Source organism: Parambassis ranga, chromosome 2 (assembly GCF_900634625.1).
Source record: "Parambassis ranga chromosome 2, fParRan2.1, whole genome shotgun sequence".
NCBI lineage: Eukaryota > Metazoa > Chordata > Actinopteri > Ambassidae > Parambassis > Parambassis ranga.
In genome coordinates, this window is record NC_041023.1 from 41,738,518 (window position 1) to 41,755,423 (window position 16,906).

At 43.8% G+C, this 16,906-nt stretch overlaps 3 protein-coding genes across 8 annotated transcripts in view; 1 reads left to right on the forward strand and 2 right to left on the reverse strand.

The window, feature by feature from the left end:
• Positions 1 to 16,906, forward strand: part of LOC114444837 (NACHT, LRR and PYD domains-containing protein 3-like) — a 383,662-nt gene that overhangs the window by 43,801 nt on the left and 322,955 nt on the right. The gene's annotated exons all lie outside the window — the stretch shown is intronic.
• LOC114432346 (major histocompatibility complex class I-related gene protein-like) lies at positions 964 to 7,819 on the reverse strand. 4 transcript variants are annotated; one of them, XM_028400311.1, is made up of 8 exons: positions 7,637 to 7,819; positions 6,924 to 6,975; positions 2,957 to 3,081; positions 2,566 to 2,832; positions 2,172 to 2,450; positions 1,597 to 1,893; positions 1,398 to 1,508; positions 964 to 1,227 (listed from the first exon to the last, which is right to left on the reverse strand). In XM_028400311.1, the coding sequence occupies exons 3-8, from the start codon at positions 3,015 to 3,017 to the stop codon at positions 1,160 to 1,162; spliced, it is 1,083 nt and encodes a 360-aa protein (XP_028256112.1). In that variant the 5' UTR covers positions 3,018 to 3,081; positions 6,924 to 6,975; positions 7,637 to 7,819; the 3' UTR covers positions 964 to 1,159. The 4 variants fall into 4 exon arrangements, with proteins under 4 accessions (XP_028256112.1, XP_028256111.1, XP_028256110.1 ...); XM_028400310.1 differs by having other exon boundaries at positions 6,924 to 7,032; XM_028400309.1 differs by lacking the exon at positions 6,924 to 6,975.
• On the reverse strand, positions 11,023 to 14,417 carry LOC114432340 (major histocompatibility complex class I-related gene protein-like). Of its 3 annotated transcripts, none has more exons than XM_028400293.1 (7): positions 14,284 to 14,390; positions 13,488 to 13,627; positions 13,102 to 13,362; positions 12,725 to 13,003; positions 12,150 to 12,446; positions 11,951 to 12,061; positions 11,024 to 11,780 (listed from the first exon to the last, which is right to left on the reverse strand). In XM_028400293.1, the coding sequence occupies exons 1-7, from the start codon at positions 14,328 to 14,330 to the stop codon at positions 11,713 to 11,715; spliced, it is 1,203 nt and encodes a 400-aa protein (XP_028256094.1). In that variant the 5' UTR covers positions 14,331 to 14,390; the 3' UTR covers positions 11,024 to 11,712. The 3 variants fall into 3 exon arrangements, with proteins under 3 accessions (XP_028256096.1, XP_028256094.1, XP_028256095.1); XM_028400294.1 differs by having other exon boundaries at positions 11,025 to 11,780; positions 13,488 to 13,612; positions 14,284 to 14,417; XM_028400295.1 differs by lacking the exon at positions 13,488 to 13,627 and having other exon boundaries at positions 11,023 to 11,780; positions 14,284 to 14,322.

Below are 16,906 nucleotides of genomic sequence, written 5' to 3' on the forward strand. Positions count from 1 at the left end.
AGCGCAGTGGGGAGGTGACGGTAAGCTGCTATTTAATATTATTAATCATAATTATTATACCAGTTACTGAGCAAACGCTAGCCATATAACCAGTAGATAGACAAATATGATTAAATGTAATTTATATTTTATTCAATTCTAAGACTTGATACAGGGTCTGTTTGTAATTTTAATACTTTAAATTAAATAGCTAAATGTGTACGAACCCTGCAAATAACCCTGAAACCACTGCTTTAATGTGTCATTAAGCATCAGGTCTGTCACTACACCAGAGAATTACTGCTGGGTGGAGGAGAGTGGGGCTCCCTGGCAGGACCAGCTGTCTGTCCTGGAGGAGGTGTACTGACCATCATCACCTTTGGAGGGTGAGGATACATATTTTAAGCTGCTTTGGAAGCCGCTTTGGAAGTTATTATTTTTATTTTTGCCCTTTTTAAAAACATCTTTAGTAACATGGCAGCCGCCGATCGTCAGCTCTGCAAACCCTGATGGACGTTGTGGTGGACAGAGGAGACAGGCACCCCCCTCCCCCAGATGATGTCCCACTCACAGCCAGAGGACTCCAAGGTCTTCACCGTGGCATCATCCAGTCCAGCAGCACCAAGGACTCCTGCTCAGCCAAACATTTACATATATGTTCTTAGTATTTTCTGATGATCTTTTATAAATAATAGATTGTACATTTTCATAATGCCCACATTGCTTTATTCATGTTAAGTCACATGTGGAGAAACTTGTGAAGAGGCTGAGGCTAACATTGGGCTTTTCTTTTAATGCCAGTCTGTGTTAGTGTTGTGTGAAGAGCATGCAGATCTAAGTGTCTCAAAGGTTTAACACTTTGTTCTTTCAACACAAAAAAATAACTGAAAACATCCACTGGGGAGAAAAACTTGATCTTGACTGGTGCTCTGGAGGACTGCAGCGTGGACTGAAGGTCACCAGGACTGAGTGGCTTCTGAGAAATAAAGAGAACTTAAAATGAGTTCAGAGGGATTCAGAAGAGTTCAGGTGAGCAGCGATCTGTGACTGCAGACTTATTATGTCTGAACACTGACATCATTACAGAGCTGAACAGAGTCTGTCTATGAGGATATTATACTAATTATATATATTATATATTTTACAAAGATGATCTTAGAAAACATGACGTTTGCTTCCTTCAGTGAGCTGTGTTTGTTTCAGTGTTCAGGTTTGTGGCCTCTGGGAGCTCAGTGCTGTCCTCAGCTTCTGTGAGGAAACATGCAGGAAACATATTGATAACATGTAAATGAATGGAGAGCTTCAGTCTGACATTAAAGTGTTGTTTCAGAGTGTCAGAATATCTGTCATGTGTAGACTCAGCATTAAAGATTTATTACTTTGTTAAAGTTACGACATCCAAATAAAACATAGCTCACCTTTCTTCTTTTTATGAGCCATGTATCCACCTCCAGTTGTCATGACGACGAGAGCAAGAACAACAACAACAACTGCAGCAATGACAGGGGCGGTCAGGTTATCAGGCTTCACTGATGAGAAGAGAAAAACAAAAGACTAAGAAGAGTTTTATTATAATTTAAACTAAGTGAAAGACACACAAATATGAAATCAATCTACCTCTGTTGGTTCTGATCAGGGTTTCATTCAGTCCAGTAATGATCCTATCCTCAGCACCCTCAAACTGAAACACACAGTGGTACCTCCTCCAGTCTTCAGCTGATGAAACATTCAGATCAACAGTCATCTGGAAGGTTCCATCATGGTTGGGGAGGATCTCTCCGTGCTCCACACCTTCATGAATCTCCTCTCCATCTTTGGTCCAGAACATCAGGGCTCTGTCAGGGCAGAAACCTGTAGCGTGGCAGCTGACTGCAGAGGAGGGAGTCTTCTGGAGGAGAGACACTGAGGGAGGATCTGGAGGGAGGAGATCAGGCAGAGATAATGGAGGTAGAGAGATAAAAAAGAAACAAGAAGACATCACTAACTTTTATATATAAATATAAATGCATTGTGTCAATGTAAGTTTTAAAAATTGTAGAGTTCATAACAACCTTCAGAGGACTGATTCACTGAGTTTATCTGGTTTCTGGACTCACACAGATCTAAACATCAACTTGACTAGTTGTTGGAGGAAAGTAACCACAAAGTAATAATTCTATTTTACTGCTGGAGAAATAACACAAAGAACCAACCTGTTCTCATCAGAGAGCTTCCCCCATGTTCCAGAAACAACTTCAGCCACTGAGGGCACAAATGATTGACGAGGTCCTTATTAAAGTGTATCATGTTGGTGTCTCTGTCCCATTTCTGTTTGACGATGCTGGCTTGAGGACTCAGAGCGATCCATGTGAGGGTCTTCAGATCTAATCTAAGGAAGTCTTCTCCATTATAACCATAATGTACAAATCCAGAAAACTCTCCTGTTGTTTCATCCAGTTCACAGCCAGGTGTAAACTGGGAAATGATGGCACCTGGGGAGGGGGGGAAGAGATGAAAAGAAGACGTTCAATGTGTGATAATTATCAAAGGATTTATATCTGAGTCAGTTTTGTTACATTTCAATATAAACAGGTACCTGTACCTTACCTTCACTTTGGATGGTTTCCTTCAAAGTATTAATAATTGATTTGAAGAGCTTAGGCAGTGTCATGAAGCACTCCTGGCGTTTTTCCATTAACAGCTGAGGATCCTCGTTAAATATTTGTCCTGCCCAGTCCTGTTTTGGCTCAAATATCTTGTTGGTGCTATCACAGTGAGTCACCACCACATCATCAAGCTTTAAAACAAACATGAACTCTGGCAGGTTCTGGAGTCCAGAAGATGCAGTGCTGTAACTCTTCAGAGTATGTTTCACTGCAGGAGAAACATGGATGATGTCAGTGAATAAATAAACACAAATATGATCATAAATATGATGCATTCATGTTCTCATGAACTTGTGGAGCAGAAATAAAGATGATAAAGAATGTGTTCTTACCTGCTGATGAAACGTGACAGAAGAGAAACAACAAGAAGAACAAACACATCTGATTCTTCATGGTTAAACAGATGTCTGACAGAAGAAGCAGCTGGTGGAGCTCCTTTAGAAGAGACTGGCAGAATCTGAAAGGAACACAGCTGATGTGTGTGAACCTGCTTAACAGATAAACATCTAAAGAAATATTCATGTGGGAGGAGCAGAAGAGAACCTACTGTTAGGATTCTGTGTTTCTTGATATGTTTTCTGTTTAGTTTTCATTCCTGCCCTGAGTCTGTGATCTGTGTGTTTGCAGTTGTGTCTTGTGTTTCCTGTTTTATTTTGAAAGTCCATGTTTCCCCTTGTGTTCCTGTGTGTTTTACTTCCTTGTGTTTCCCGCCTTTAGGATTGCTTGCCCCACCCTGATGTGTCTCACCTGTGTCTTGTTACCCTTCTGTATTTAAGTCCTGTGCTCCCCTTTGTTCTTGTTAGTCCGTCCGTTTATCCATGGCTTGTTCCTGTGTGTGTTCCCATCCTCCCTTTTGGATCTCTGTTAGGTTTGATTTGTTTTTCACTTGTTTCTCCTTGTTGGATTAGTTAGTTGCTTTTTACACCTTTGATTTGTACTTTGCATTCTGGGATTTTATGTTTTTTTGACCCGTTTTGGCTTCATTAAAAGCTCTCTTTTAGTTCACCTCAGCCTCAGTGTCTGCATTTGGGTCCAAACTCCCCCCATAACATAACAGAACGGACTAACCATAAATGGACCCAGCAGACTGTGTTTCAGCCTGGAAGGCTATTAAAAGACAATGGAGATTCCTCCAAGCAGAGGTGGACGAGGTGGACTCCTTAATTCCTCCCCCTCAAGACAATCAGGAGATCCGGCAGTGGGTCTCCTACCGGATTTCTGTTTTACAGTTGCTGGGGGACCTATGCAGTGAAAAGGACAGACTTTCTACCAAGATAGTGGACACTTTGGAGGCTCAGCCTTGGCTAATCGACCTGCTCCTACCTGTGTATGAGGAGATGGAGAGGTTCCCCACGCCAGTGGCCCCAATGCTTCCCCCCTGGCTCGCCCAGCCTGTTCTCAAACCAGCTGGCCCATCCCTGCCTACTCCTGCTCCAGCTGCAGTCTCCGTCTCCTCGTCCCCTGACCCTGTCGAGGTTTACCCCTCGTCCTCAACGGAGGCAGTTGGATTACCGTCCTCATGGGTTTCTGCAGCAGCTGGTAGTCTGACATCTTCATGTCCACCAGTTCACTCCTCCCTGTCTGTTCCTGCTCCAGCTGAATTCTCCGCCACCTCTTCCCCTGACCCTGTTGAGGCTCCCTCCTCGTCTTCAGCGGAGCCAGCTGGACTCCCTTCCCCGCCTGTCCCAGTGTCAGCTGGTGGGCTGACGTCTACGCCATTGCCAGCTGAACTCCTCCCGTTAGTTCCTGTGCCAGCCGGTGATCCTGAGCCTTCTATGGAGCCGGTTGGGTCTACACTGTGTGTTCCTGTGTCAACTGGTGATCCGACATCCTCGCCATTACCAGCATCTCCTGCATCTCCAGCCTTGGTCTCCGTCTCCTCATCCCCTGATCCCACGGGGGCTCGCCCCCCAATCTCTATGGAGCCAACTGGACTTCCTCCTTCGTGGGTTTCTGCAGAGGTTGGTAGCCTCACATCCTCGCCCGCGCCAGCTGTTCCAGTTCCTGCTCCAGCTGCTGTCTCTGCCTCCTTATCCCCTTGCCCTGCCGAGGCTCACCCCTCGTCTTCAGCGGAGCCAGCTGGACTCCCCTCACGTATTCCTGCGCCAGCTGATGGTCTGATGCCTGCTCGTCCCTCCCTGTCTGTTCCAGTTCCTGCTATGGCCCCCGCCTCCTCTTTCCCTGAGCCCACTAAGGCTCTCCCCCCATCGTCTGCGGAGCCAGCTAAACCCCCTTCCTCATATGTTCCTGCTCCTGAGCTAGCTGGTGGACCAGAGGCTAGCCTGATGCTGTTTGGACTCCACGTGTCACCACCTGTTTCAGAGGCTACCAGTGCTGCCTTGAGTGGAGTTCCTGCTGAGGTACTGGAGTTTGTATATCTTGGGACAGTGGTGGCTCTGACTGTAACTCTGGGGGTTGCCAGTTTGGATTATGGGGGGGCTCCATCACAGCCACTATGGGCTGCCTGCTCAGACTCTGGGGAACCTTCTCACTTCAATCCTGATGGACCCTCTGTTCTGGTGACCTGCCCTGACCCTGGTGTTCCACCGCTCCCGAGTTGCAGACCCGACGCCGGTGGCCCTTCGCCTCTGGCCTCCAGTGCCGTTGCTGGTGGTCCTCCCTCTGCTCTGGTTTCCTGTCCGGACCCCGGAGGGTCCTCGGCCCTGGTTTCCTGTCCGGACTCCGGAGGGTCCTCTGCCCTGGTCTCCTGCCCGAACCCCGGTGGGTCTTCAGCCTCATCGCTGCCGACCTTCTGTCCTGACCCTGGTGGACCACCGCTCCCAAGCTTCCATCCCAACCCCGGTGGGTCCGCCGACTCGTCTCCACTGGTCTTCTGCCCGGACCCAGGAGGGTCTGTTGCCTCGTCCTCGCTGGTGTTCTGCCCGGACCCAGGAGGGTCTGCTGCCTCGTCCTCGCTGGTGTTCTGCCCGGACCCTGGAGGGTCCGCAGCCTCGCCCTCGCTGGTCTTCCGTCCGGACCCTGGAGGGTCCGCATCTCCATCGCTGGTGGTCTTCCGCCCGGACCCTGGAGGGTCCGCATCTCCATCGCTGCTGGTCTTCCGTCCGGACCCTGGAGGGTCCGCATCTCCATCGCTGGTGGTCTTCCGCCCGGACCCTGGAGGGTCCGCATCTCCATCGCTGGTGGTCTTCTGCCCGGACCCCGGAGGGTTCAGATCTCTGTCCCTGCTGGTCTTCCGACCGGACCCCAGAGGGTTCAGCTCTCTGTCCCTGCTGGTCTTTCGCCCGGACCCTGGAGGGTTCACCTCCCTGTCCCTGCTGGTCTTCCGACCGGACCCTGGAGGGCCCATAACTTTGCCACCACTGGCCCTTTTGCCCTTCTCCCTGCCTCTGTTGGGCTTCTGCCGGGACCCAGAGAGTCCCAGGTCCCTGACTGTTTTGGCCCCCTGGCCGTTTTTGACTCTGTGGTCTCACAGTGGCCACTTTGAACTTCGTTTCCCTCTTCCTGAACTTCTGCCCGTTGGGTCCCCTTTTGTTTGAACTCTGATCCTTGTGGTTTTGTTTTGATCCCTCCTCCGGACCTCCCCCCTCCCTCCCGGCTCAGCTGTGACTTTTGTTTTTTTTTCCCTGGGACGTCTGGGATCCGTCCCTTGAAGGGGGGGTACTGTTAGGATTCTGTGTTTCTTGATTTGTTTTCTGTTTAGTTTTCATTCCTGCCCTGAGTCTGTGATCTGTGTGTTTGCAGTTGTGTCTTGTGTTTCCTGTTTTATTTTGAAAGTCCATGTTTCCCCTTGTGTTCCTGTGTGTTTTACTTCCTTGTGTTTCCCGCCTTTAGGATTGCTTGCCCCACCCTGATGTGTCTCACCTGTGTCTTGTTACCCTTCTGTATTTAAGTCCTGTGCTCCCCTTTGTTCTTGTTAGTCCGTCCGTTTATCCATGGCTTGTTCCTGTGTGTGTTCCCATCCTCCCTTTTGGATCTCTGTTAGGTTTGATTTGTTTTTCACTTGTTTCTCCTTGTTGGATTAGTTAGTTGCTTTTTACACCTTTGATTTGTACTTTGCATTCTGGGATTTTATGTTTTTTTGACCCGTTTTGGCTTCATTAAAAGCTCTCTTTTAGTTCGCCTCAGTGTCTGCATTTGGGTCCAAACTCCCCCCATAACATAACACCTACATGAGCTTTTAAAGACTTATTGTTCCAGCATGGTGCAGACAAGATCATAGCAACAATCAAGAAATAATGTGTGTGATTATTTTTATTTACTTGACAGAAAAATCACAAAACTGTGAGATTTTGTCTGTATGTAAAAACTCAGGGATTCTGCTTTTTCAGTTTTACTTACATATTCTGATTAAAGATCAGATGTTTGTTCTTTTTTCTGTTTCCTCATATCACTGTAACACAACACATACATTTTGACATGTGTCCAGCTTCATTAGAGGAGACTGAATCTGAAAGTAAAAGTTCATGTGTGAACCTGTTAGACAGATCAGAGCTTATAGAGACAGAGAACATCTTCATGTGTGAAACGTTTGTTTATAATTCATCACAAAAACGTGAGTTTGAAGTCTGTGTGTAAAAACAGAAGCAACATGAACACACAGGGTTTGTGCTACAGTCTGAGAGGAGCAGCAGTCCAAGTGAAAACTGAAACTGATGGTCCAACATGTTTGTGTCAAGTCATGCTGTTCTGTTACAGAACCAACACCCACTGAGTCACTGTGAAAGTGTTAATGATTTATTTCTGACAGCCATTAAATAAAGTCACTGAAGCTGTTAATCTCAGGAGGATTACATAATCTGATAGAAATGTTCCTTTGTCCTCTTTCTCTCAGGCTGGTCAGAGTTACAGTCAGCATGTGAGTGAACAAGTGAAAACAGCAACACAACATGCTCCATCCATCATAAATGTGAGCGCTAAGTGCGTTTTTTCCCTTAAAACAGCTCCGTTAGACGGCGCCCTGCTGTGAGGAGCTGCAGGCTGAACCGACAGACTGACAACAAACGTTATGACCAGTGTGTGTGTGTATGTGTGTGTATGTGTTTTAAACCTACCTACGGATGAGACGTGACAGACGCGCAGCAGTGAAAGTAACGGTACCATCTCTTTGTGTTCTTGTTGTGTTCAGAGGGCTGGGCTGCTTCTAGCAGGACAGGAGCTGTGTCCCAATTCAGGGTCTGCATCCTTCGGAGGACGCAGCCTACGAGGTCTAAAGATTCCGCATCCTCCGGAGGATCCTCAACCGTTGGTAAATGGGACGGTCTGGCCTTCAAAGCATTTCCTGATTGTGGCGCGACGTCATAAATTTTGCCCCGGGAAAAACAAAAGCAGCGACAGCGACACAACACGGACTACACAACAAGCGGGACAACAGTGTGGATTTAGAAATTTGGAATTTTTTAATATATTTATTTGTTGTTGGAGGAAGAGGAGAGGCGGCTCCAGCGGCAGCAAAACCGGTGACGGTTCATTTTCTTCAGGCTGGGAGAGCGCAGTGGGGAGGTGACGGTAAGCTGCTATTTAATATTATTAATCATAATTATTATACCAGTTACTGAGCAAACGCTAGCCATATAACCAGTAGATAGACAAATATGATTAAATGTAATTTATATTTTATTCAATTCTAAGACTTGATACAGGGTCTGTTTGTAATTTTAATACTTTAAATTAAATAGCTAAATGTGTACGAACCCTGCAAATAACCCTGAAACCACTGCTTTAATGTGTCATTAAGCATCAGGTCTGTCACTACACCAGAGAATTACTGCTGGGTGGAGGAGCGTGGGGCTCCCTGGCAGGACCAGCTGTCTGTCCTGGAGGAGGTGTACTGACCATCATCACCTTTGGAGGGTGAGGATACATATTTTATAGCTTTTCATATTTTAAGCTGTTTTGGAAGCCGCTCTGTTAAAGTAACTATTATTATTTTTGCCCTTTTTAAAAACATCTTTAGTAACATGGCAGCCGCCGATCGTCAGCTCTGCAAACCCTGATGGACGATGTGGTGGACAGAGGAGACAGGCACCCCCCTCCCCCAGATGATGTCCCACTCACAGCCAGAGGACTCCAAGGTCTTCACCGTGGCATCATCCAGTCCAGCAGCACCAAGGACTCCTGCTCAGCCAAACATTTACATATATGTTCTTAGTATTTTCTGATGATCTTTTATAAATAATAGATTGTACATTTTCATAATGCCCACATTGCTTTATTCATGTTTTGCCATAAAACGTATATTGGGCTATAACGGCACAAAGTATAACTGCTAACAATGTAGTTCGTTTAGCTGGCAGGGATTGGCTCGTTTCATTTGCGACAGCAGTGACGTCATTGACGACGACACAAAATGAGGTGATTCTGCTGATCTTTTATAAATAATAAACTGTACATTTTCATAATGCCCACTGGTAAATAGTTAGAAATGTTCAAACTGTGTCTTTGTAAATATTGTACATAACAGAACAATAAATGATTTACTGTTGTCACTGAGAAGTTGTTCAAAAGTTTACTTCAATTATAAATAGGTAATGAAACACATAATGTAACAAGGTTAGAAGAGTTTAAGAACACAGAGACAAGAACAATTTGAATTGGAACACAGCTGTAGTGTCCATCCCATGGTCTTTTAGCAATATGTCCCATCATGCATTGTGCCACCTGTCTTATAAATATAATGATCATTTAAAGAATGTAGCATGACCGGCTGAGTTTGCTTTATTCATGTTTTGCCATAAAACGTATATTGGGCTATAACGGCACAAAGTATAACTGCTAACAATGTAGTTCGTTTAGCTGGCAGGGATTGGCTCGTTTCATTTGCGACAGCAGTGACGTCATTGGCGACGACACAAAATGAGGTAGAGTCCAAAAACAAAGTCGAAATGTCTGAAAATGCTATCACAATGAGTTCACTACATGGTGCTCTTGAACTCCCCATATGAGTGATTTCGAACACAGACACAGACACTGACTACACAAGGGCAGGGGAGACAATGAGACACAGGTGACACACATCAGGGCGGGGCGGGTAATCAGCGAGAGGAGGGGGAAAGACCAGACACCCGAAACAAGAGGAGAGTTAGGAATACCAAAATAAATCAGGAACTGAACTGATCTTACTGTAATGCAGACAGAACAAACAGCTGATCAAACAGGAAACAAATATCTTAACACATTCATTGGACAGATTTTGATGAAAGCTTAAACAATTCAACACTTTGCAGATCATGTTAAGTCACATGTGGAGAAACTTGTGAAGAGGCTGAGGCTAACATTGGGCTTTTCTTTTAATGCCAGTCTGTGTTAGTGTTGTGTGAAGAGCATGCAGATCTAAGTTTCTCAAAGGTTTAACACTTTGTTCTTTCAACACAAAAAAATAACTGAAAACATCCACTGGGGAGAAAAACTTGATCTTGACTGGTGCTCTGGAGGACTGCAGCGTGGACTGAAGGTCACCAGGACTGAGTGGCTCCTGAGAAATAAAGAGAAGTTAAAATGAGTTCAGAGGGATTCAGAAGAGTTCAGGTGAGCAGTGATCTGTGACTGCAGAGAGTTATTGAAGAACTGACAGAGACTGGAGGAGAGCGAGGTCCTTAAGAGCAGGCAGGAGAGGAGCAGATTGAATGCAGGTGAGTCCACTCAGCTCGGTGCTCTGCCCAGCAGCCACAGCAGCCTCATCAGGGCACCTGGAGAAACCAGAGAGGGAGAGAGTCACTGTTCATAACAGCCCATAGGAGGCGACACAGCGTCTCACCACAGTTGGTTTCTGGATTTATTTGCTCATGTTTGGACTGTTTTTCTGTGTAGCTGTGTTTTGTTCTTCCTCTTTGACCAGGACTCCCTTGAAAAAGAGGCTCTAAATCTCAATGGGATTTTTCCAGGTTAAATAAAAATAAAGACATAACAAGCCACACAGAGCCTGCTCTTACTCTGACCTAACATTGACATCTGCAGGATTGCAAACATCATTGCAGGCAACCTGGATAAGGAATGTGGAGAGAGAATGAACTAGGTCCATTCATTCTGACATGTGGACACCAAGTAAATAAACATAACTAGCTGATAATAAAGAGCTGACTGAATGGAACTAGAAAAGGGCATTTCCTGAAGAAAATGCAAGTTTGATTGCTGCAGCTGAAGCATTGCTTTGAATACTGATGTGAAGGATTGGTCTGAATTGCTGGAGAATCAGAGCAATTCAGAGCTTTGTATGCCTCTGTGTGTCAGCCTGTCACCATGGTAACAGCAGAGGAGACCTCAAAAACCACTCGGAAATTACTCGGAATTCGAAAATTCTGAATATAAGTTTCATAGAGCAGCATCTAATGAGCGTTTTAAGACTCCCATGTTGCCTAGCAACGGCAATCAAACTAACAAGTAGGAGGATGTGAGCAAGACTATACCAACACATGAGCTCAGTAACATGGAAGAAAGTCATTTACTTATTTTTCATTTCAAAAACATGCACATTGTCATAAAAGTGTCATATACAGTCATATACAGAAGGCTTCTTTAGGTCAGGATGCTGTCACAGTGCAATGTTTCCTCTCTGCGTTGTCATGTATCCGTCCAACCCTTCATGTATCAGTCCGTCTGTCTGAAGCAGTTTGACTACAAAGGACATTCAGGAGCTCAGTAAATACTAAAATGATTTTTGTGCCTGCAGTGGATCTGTTTCCATCTGAAACAACACCTGTTCACAGCAGCTGCTATTATCCCGAGCTGTGTCGCTATGACAACAAATCTGCAGCTCTTTTAAATGAAAAACGGATAAAATAAGGTCATCAGCACAGAAACACTCAAAGTTCCTCAGAGTGCACAGCAACAGTTTGCATGTTGATGTGACACGTTTGTCCACTGTCTGTGGAAACGTTTACATGATACATGTTTCCACAGAAACGTTCATTGACAACTTTGAAATAACGGACACATCTTTCCACCAACTTTGAATTGAACTGAGTAAAAAGTACGCTGTGAAACAGAGCATCCACATCAACAGACTTATTATGTCTGAACACTGACATCATTACAGCTGAACAGAGTCTGTCTATGAGGATATTATACTAATTATATATATATATTATATATTTTACAAAGATGATCTTAGAAAACATGACGTTTGTTTCCTTCAGTGAGCTGTGTTTGTTTCAGTGTTCAGGTTTGTGGCCTCTAGGAGCTCAGTGCTGTCCTCAGCTTCTGTGAGGAAACATGCAGGAAACATATTGATAACATGTAAATGAATGGAGAGCTTCAGTCTGACATTTAAGTGTTATTTCAGAGTGTCACAATATCTGTCATGTGTAGACTCAGCATTAAAGATTTATTACTTTGTTAAAGTTACGACATCAAAATAAAACATAGCTCACCTTTCTTCTTTTTATGAAACATGTATCCACCTGCAGTTGCCATGATGACAAGAGCAAGAACAACAACAACAACTGCAGCAATGACAGGGGCAGTCAGGTTATCAGGCTTCACTGATGAGAAGAGAAGAACAAAAGGTTAAGAAGAGTTTTATTATAATTTAAACTAAGTGAAAGACACACAAATATGAAATCAATCTACCTCTGTTGGTTCTGATCAGGGTTCCATCCAGCTCAGTGATGATCCTGTCCTCAGCACCCTCAAACTGAAACACACAGTGGTACCTCCTCCAGTCTTCAGCTGATGAAACATTCAGATCTACACTCATCTGGAAGGTTCCATCATGGTTGGGGAGGATCTCTCCGTGCTCCACACCTTCATGAATCTCCTCTCCATCTTTGCTCCAGAACATCAGGGCTCTGTCAGGGTAGAAACCTGTAGCGTGGCAGCTGACTGCAGAGTAGGGAGTCTTCTGGAGGAGAGACACTGAGGGAGGATCTGGAGGGAGGAGATCAGGCAGAGATAATGGAGGTAGAGAGAGAGAAAAGAAACAAGAAGACATCACTAACTTTTATATATAAATATAAATGCATTGTGTCAATGTAAGTTTTAAAACTTGTAGAGTCCATAACAACCTGCAGAGGACTGATTCACTGAGTTTATCTGGTTTCTGGACTCACACAGATCTAAACATCAACTTGACTAGTTGTTGGAGGAAAGTAACCACAAAGTAATAATTCTATTTTACTGCTGGAGAAATAACACAAAGAACCAACCTGTTCTCATCAGAGAGCTTCCCCCATGTTCCAGAAACAACTTCAGCCACTGTGGGCAAAAATGATTGACGATGCCCTTATCATAGTGTATGATGCTGGTTTGTCTGTCCCATTTCTGTTTAACAATGCTGGCTTGAGGACTCAGAGCGATCCATGTGAGGGTCTTCGGATCTAATCTAAGGAAGTCTTCTCCATTATAACCATAATGTACAAATCCAGAAGACTCTCCTGTTGTTTCATCCAGTTCACAGCCAGCTATACACTGTAAGATGATGGCACCTGAAAGGGGAGGGGGGGGTCACATTAAGAAGACGTTCAACCTGTAAAAACTAACAAAGGATTTCTATTTAGATTTCATTAAAAACATGATACTGTACCTTCACTTTGGATGGTTTGTCTCAAACTATAGATTGCAGATTTGTAGAGACGAGGTATTCTCACAAAGCACTCCTGACGGCCTTCCTCTAATTGCTCAGGTTTCTCGTTAATTAATTTAACAAACCAGTCGTGTTTTATTTCAAATATCTTGTTGGTGCTGTCACAGTGAGTCACCTCCACATCATCAACCACATCAACATACATGAACTCTGACACATTCTGGAGTCCAGAGGATGCAGTGATGTAAAACTTCAGTTTCACTGCAGGAGAAACATGGATGATGTCAGTGAATATATAAATACAAATATGATCATAAATATGATGCATTCAGTGTTCTCATGAACTTGTGGAGCAGAAACACAGATGATAAAGAATGTGTTCTTACCTGCTGATGAAATGTGACAGAAGAGAAACAACAAGAAGAACAAACACATCTGATTCTTCATGGTTAAACAGATGTTTGACAGAAGAAGCAGCTGGTGGAGCTCCTTTAGAAGAGACTGGCAGAATCTGAAAGGAACACAGCTGATGTGTGTGTGTGAACGTTTCGGACGGATACAAAAAATAAATATTTATGTGGGAGGAGCAGAAGAGAACCTACATTTAGAGAGCTTCTTCTCATACATGTGTATACATCCGTCCAGCATGAAATTATTTGTATTTACTTGACCGTCATTAATCACAAAACTGTGAGATTCTGTCTGTATGTAAAAGCATCAGTGCTTCTGGACACATCAACAGAACAAACTTGTGCTAAAGATGCTAAAGATGAACATTTAAATAAACTGAGACATGTTTCTTGTGTCAGGATTGGTATTTCTTTAGTTCCAGGGTCACACAGGCCTGTCTGAAACAACATGGACTCTGCTGACCAGCATGGACCCACTGAGTCACTTTACACAACTTTGATCAATGATGACAGAAATCAGATGTATAATAAAAACTAACACAACAGACAGAAATCCTTTGTCAGTTTTTACAGACTGAAGCTATCAAAGGATTTCTGTCTGTTTTGTTAGATTGTATTATACATGTGTACAGGAACATTCTGTACACTTCAGCAGAAACACTGATGTCAGTAAATCCAGTATGATTCACTGTTCTCAGTAACATGCGACTAAAAGAAGAGGGACTGTGACAGAGCGGAGCAGAAATAAAGCTGATAAAGAATGTGTTCTTACCTGCTGATGAAATGTGACAGAAGAGAAACAACAAGAAGAACAAACATCTGATTTATAACACTGAAAACATGTCAGCTATGACAGAAAAAACTAATGGTGGAGCTCCTTTAGAACAGACTGGCTGAAGGTGGAAGTAAAACTTCATGTGTGAACTTGTTGGACACATCAGAATTTAAAGAGACAGAGCAAAACCAATGCTCATGTCTGAAGTGTTTCTGATGTGTACAGTTCATTTTAATGTTTTTATTTCTAATCACTTTAAAGAGTTTCTAGTTATAAATGTTTTTTTCTTCCATTGTGTTACACACATTAGAAATAATGTGATTTTTTCATTTAGTTGAAGGAATGTAATTGATGGTTGCTGCTAAAGTCCAAAAACACAGCAGATCATGTAACATGTTCTCACCTGAGGAGCTCATAATAATGTAACAACAAAGTTCTAAAACAAGTCTGACACACCCCAAACCCATCTGGACCACAACGACCAGACACTTTTAAGAAGATGAAAATTATATCTAGCGCCCCCATGGGGTCACATGGATAAGATCACATACTTAAAAGCCTTTGTGTTAATTGGCACTTACACATTTGTGCGCACAAAACAGACGTGGAGTTCCACAGGGCTGAACACTGGGCCCACTTCTGTTCACAAAACACAAAAACAATGACAAACCTGACAAAAGCACAAGCTCATCCAGGAGAGGCTGAAGAAGCATGTGAGCTGTGGGAGGAGCTCCTTGATGAGAACAGGTACAGTCACATGACCTGGTTTATTTCAAGCATCTCTTTATATTTCAGAAACCGTGTGATTGTGTGTTTGTGTTCACTCTGCTGCCAAGAGGCTCCAGGTTCGGTGAAACACTTCAAACACATCAGTTATGGTCCACTAGGGGGCAGTGTCTCATCTGATTTTATATTATACAAGCAGAGCAATGGACTGTCAGGCTTTTTATGTTCTGCTGGCTCCTTGACTCCTTTAACAGAAATGTGTGTAAATAAGAACAGCACACAGTCGTACTTCCTCCAATCATCAGTTCCACCTCACACCAGAGTTTCATTGATTAAAACACACACATAGAAAACTGAGCAGCACCTTTCTGTGACTGCAGGCTTTAAGAAGGTGCTGCTGATCAGCAGCTCTTAATGATTGATCACCATCAGGTGTGCAGAGCTCAACGAACCAGGTGCTTCCTGCTCTGGTCCTGTGTGTGTGTGTGCACAGGCCCCTCTACACAGACCCCCCCCTCCCCTCTGTCCTCACTCACCCAGGCCAGCAACACCCACACATTACTCTAATTCTTAACTCAATATCATACTGGTTACATTATGGAGAGAGGTCGTGGGCCGATAGGGGAGGCGGTGAGTGCGAAGGCCTGTCATCGCTGCTTGCAGCTTTAATTTACATTATGACATTATTTACAACTCACAGAATAAAAGCCTTCAACTGTTATTGTCAGGATCAGTGTGGGAGGAGGAAACAAATGGGAGACACAGGGCGGTTAGTAATCGAAAAGTCTCATTACAAGAACTGAAGACAGACCAACCCACAGACATCCAAAGATGACAAGACCAACTGGCAATGCACGGAGGACAAGACAAAGACTAAATACACAAGGAGCAGGGTAGACAACGAGACACAGGTGGCGCACATTAGGGCAGGGCAGGTAATCACACGAGGAGGGAAAACACAGGAAGTAAAACACAAGACAATACACAAGGAGGGCAGGACTATCAGAATACAACAGGAAGCACGAGACAAACACTAGAAACAGGAACTAAACAAAACCCAAAACAAGGAAACAAACCCCAAAGAACACAGGATCATGACAGTTATTTTGTAGGTTTGTCGTCTTCACATTTGTAGTTTAAAGTATTTACAGAAAAAAGAGCTTTGTTATTTTTTAAATAAACCTTGTGTGTATTATGTTGACTTTTAAAGCCCACCACCACAGTGGAATAAAATAAGAAAAAGTTGAACAATGAAAGTGACAGAAATCATGACGTTTGTTTCCTTCAGTGAGCGTGTTTCTTTCAGCTGTCAGGTTTGTGGCCTCTGGGGGCTAAATGATGTTTCCAGGTGCTGTGAGGAAACATGCAGGAAATATATTGATAACATGTAAATGAATGTAGAGCTTCAGTCTGAAGTCAAAATAATATTTCAGAGTGTCAGAATATCTGTCATGTGCAGACACAACATCAAAATAAAACTATCATAGCTCACCTCTCAGCTTTTTATAAATCATGTATCCACCAGCTGCCATGACAACAGTGGCGCTGTGGTATAGCAGGGTTGTCTAGTAACCGGAAGGTTGGTGATTCGATCCCAGCTCCTCCCTAGTCACTGTTGTGTGTTCTTGGGCAAGACACTTCACCCTAGCCTGTGGCGTGCCTTGCTAGTCATTGCAGCAGCTGTAAGGAATTTCCCTCTGGGATTAATACAGTATCTAAAATAAAAAAAAAAAAAAAAAAAAAAAAATGACGACTAGAACAACAACAACAACTGCAGCAATGACAGGCACATTATCAGGCTTCACCACTGAAAAGAGAACAAAAGATTAAGAAGAGTTGTATTCATGTTGTATTACAAAATATGAAATAAATTGACCTCTGTTGGTTCTGATCA

Bases quoted from the DNA above. Each gene is read 5' to 3' on its own strand.
- LOC114432346 (XM_028400309.1), bottom strand. From the start codon at position 3,017: ATGAAGAATCAGATGTGTTTGTTCTTCTTGTTGTTTCTCTTCTGTCAC. The intron at 1,894-2,171 runs GTTGGTTCTTTG...TCCTCCCTCCAG, and splicing joins AAGCTCTCTGATGAGAACAG to ATCCTCCCTCAGTGTCTCTC. The intron at 1,509-1,596 runs GTAGATTGATTT...TCTTCTCATCAG, and splicing joins CCTGATCAGAACCAACAGAG to TGAAGCCTGATAACCTGACC.
- LOC114432340 (XM_028400293.1), bottom strand. From the start codon at position 14,330: ATGTTTGTTCTTCTTGTTGTTTCTCTTCTGTCACATTTCATCAGCAG. The intron at 13,363-13,487 runs GTAAGAACACAT...TTTCTCCTGCAG, and splicing joins CTGTCACATTTCATCAGCAG to TGAAACTGAAGTTTTACATC. The intron at 12,062-12,149 runs GTAGATTGATTT...TCTTCTCATCAG, and splicing joins CCTGATCAGAACCAACAGAG to TGAAGCCTGATAACCTGACT.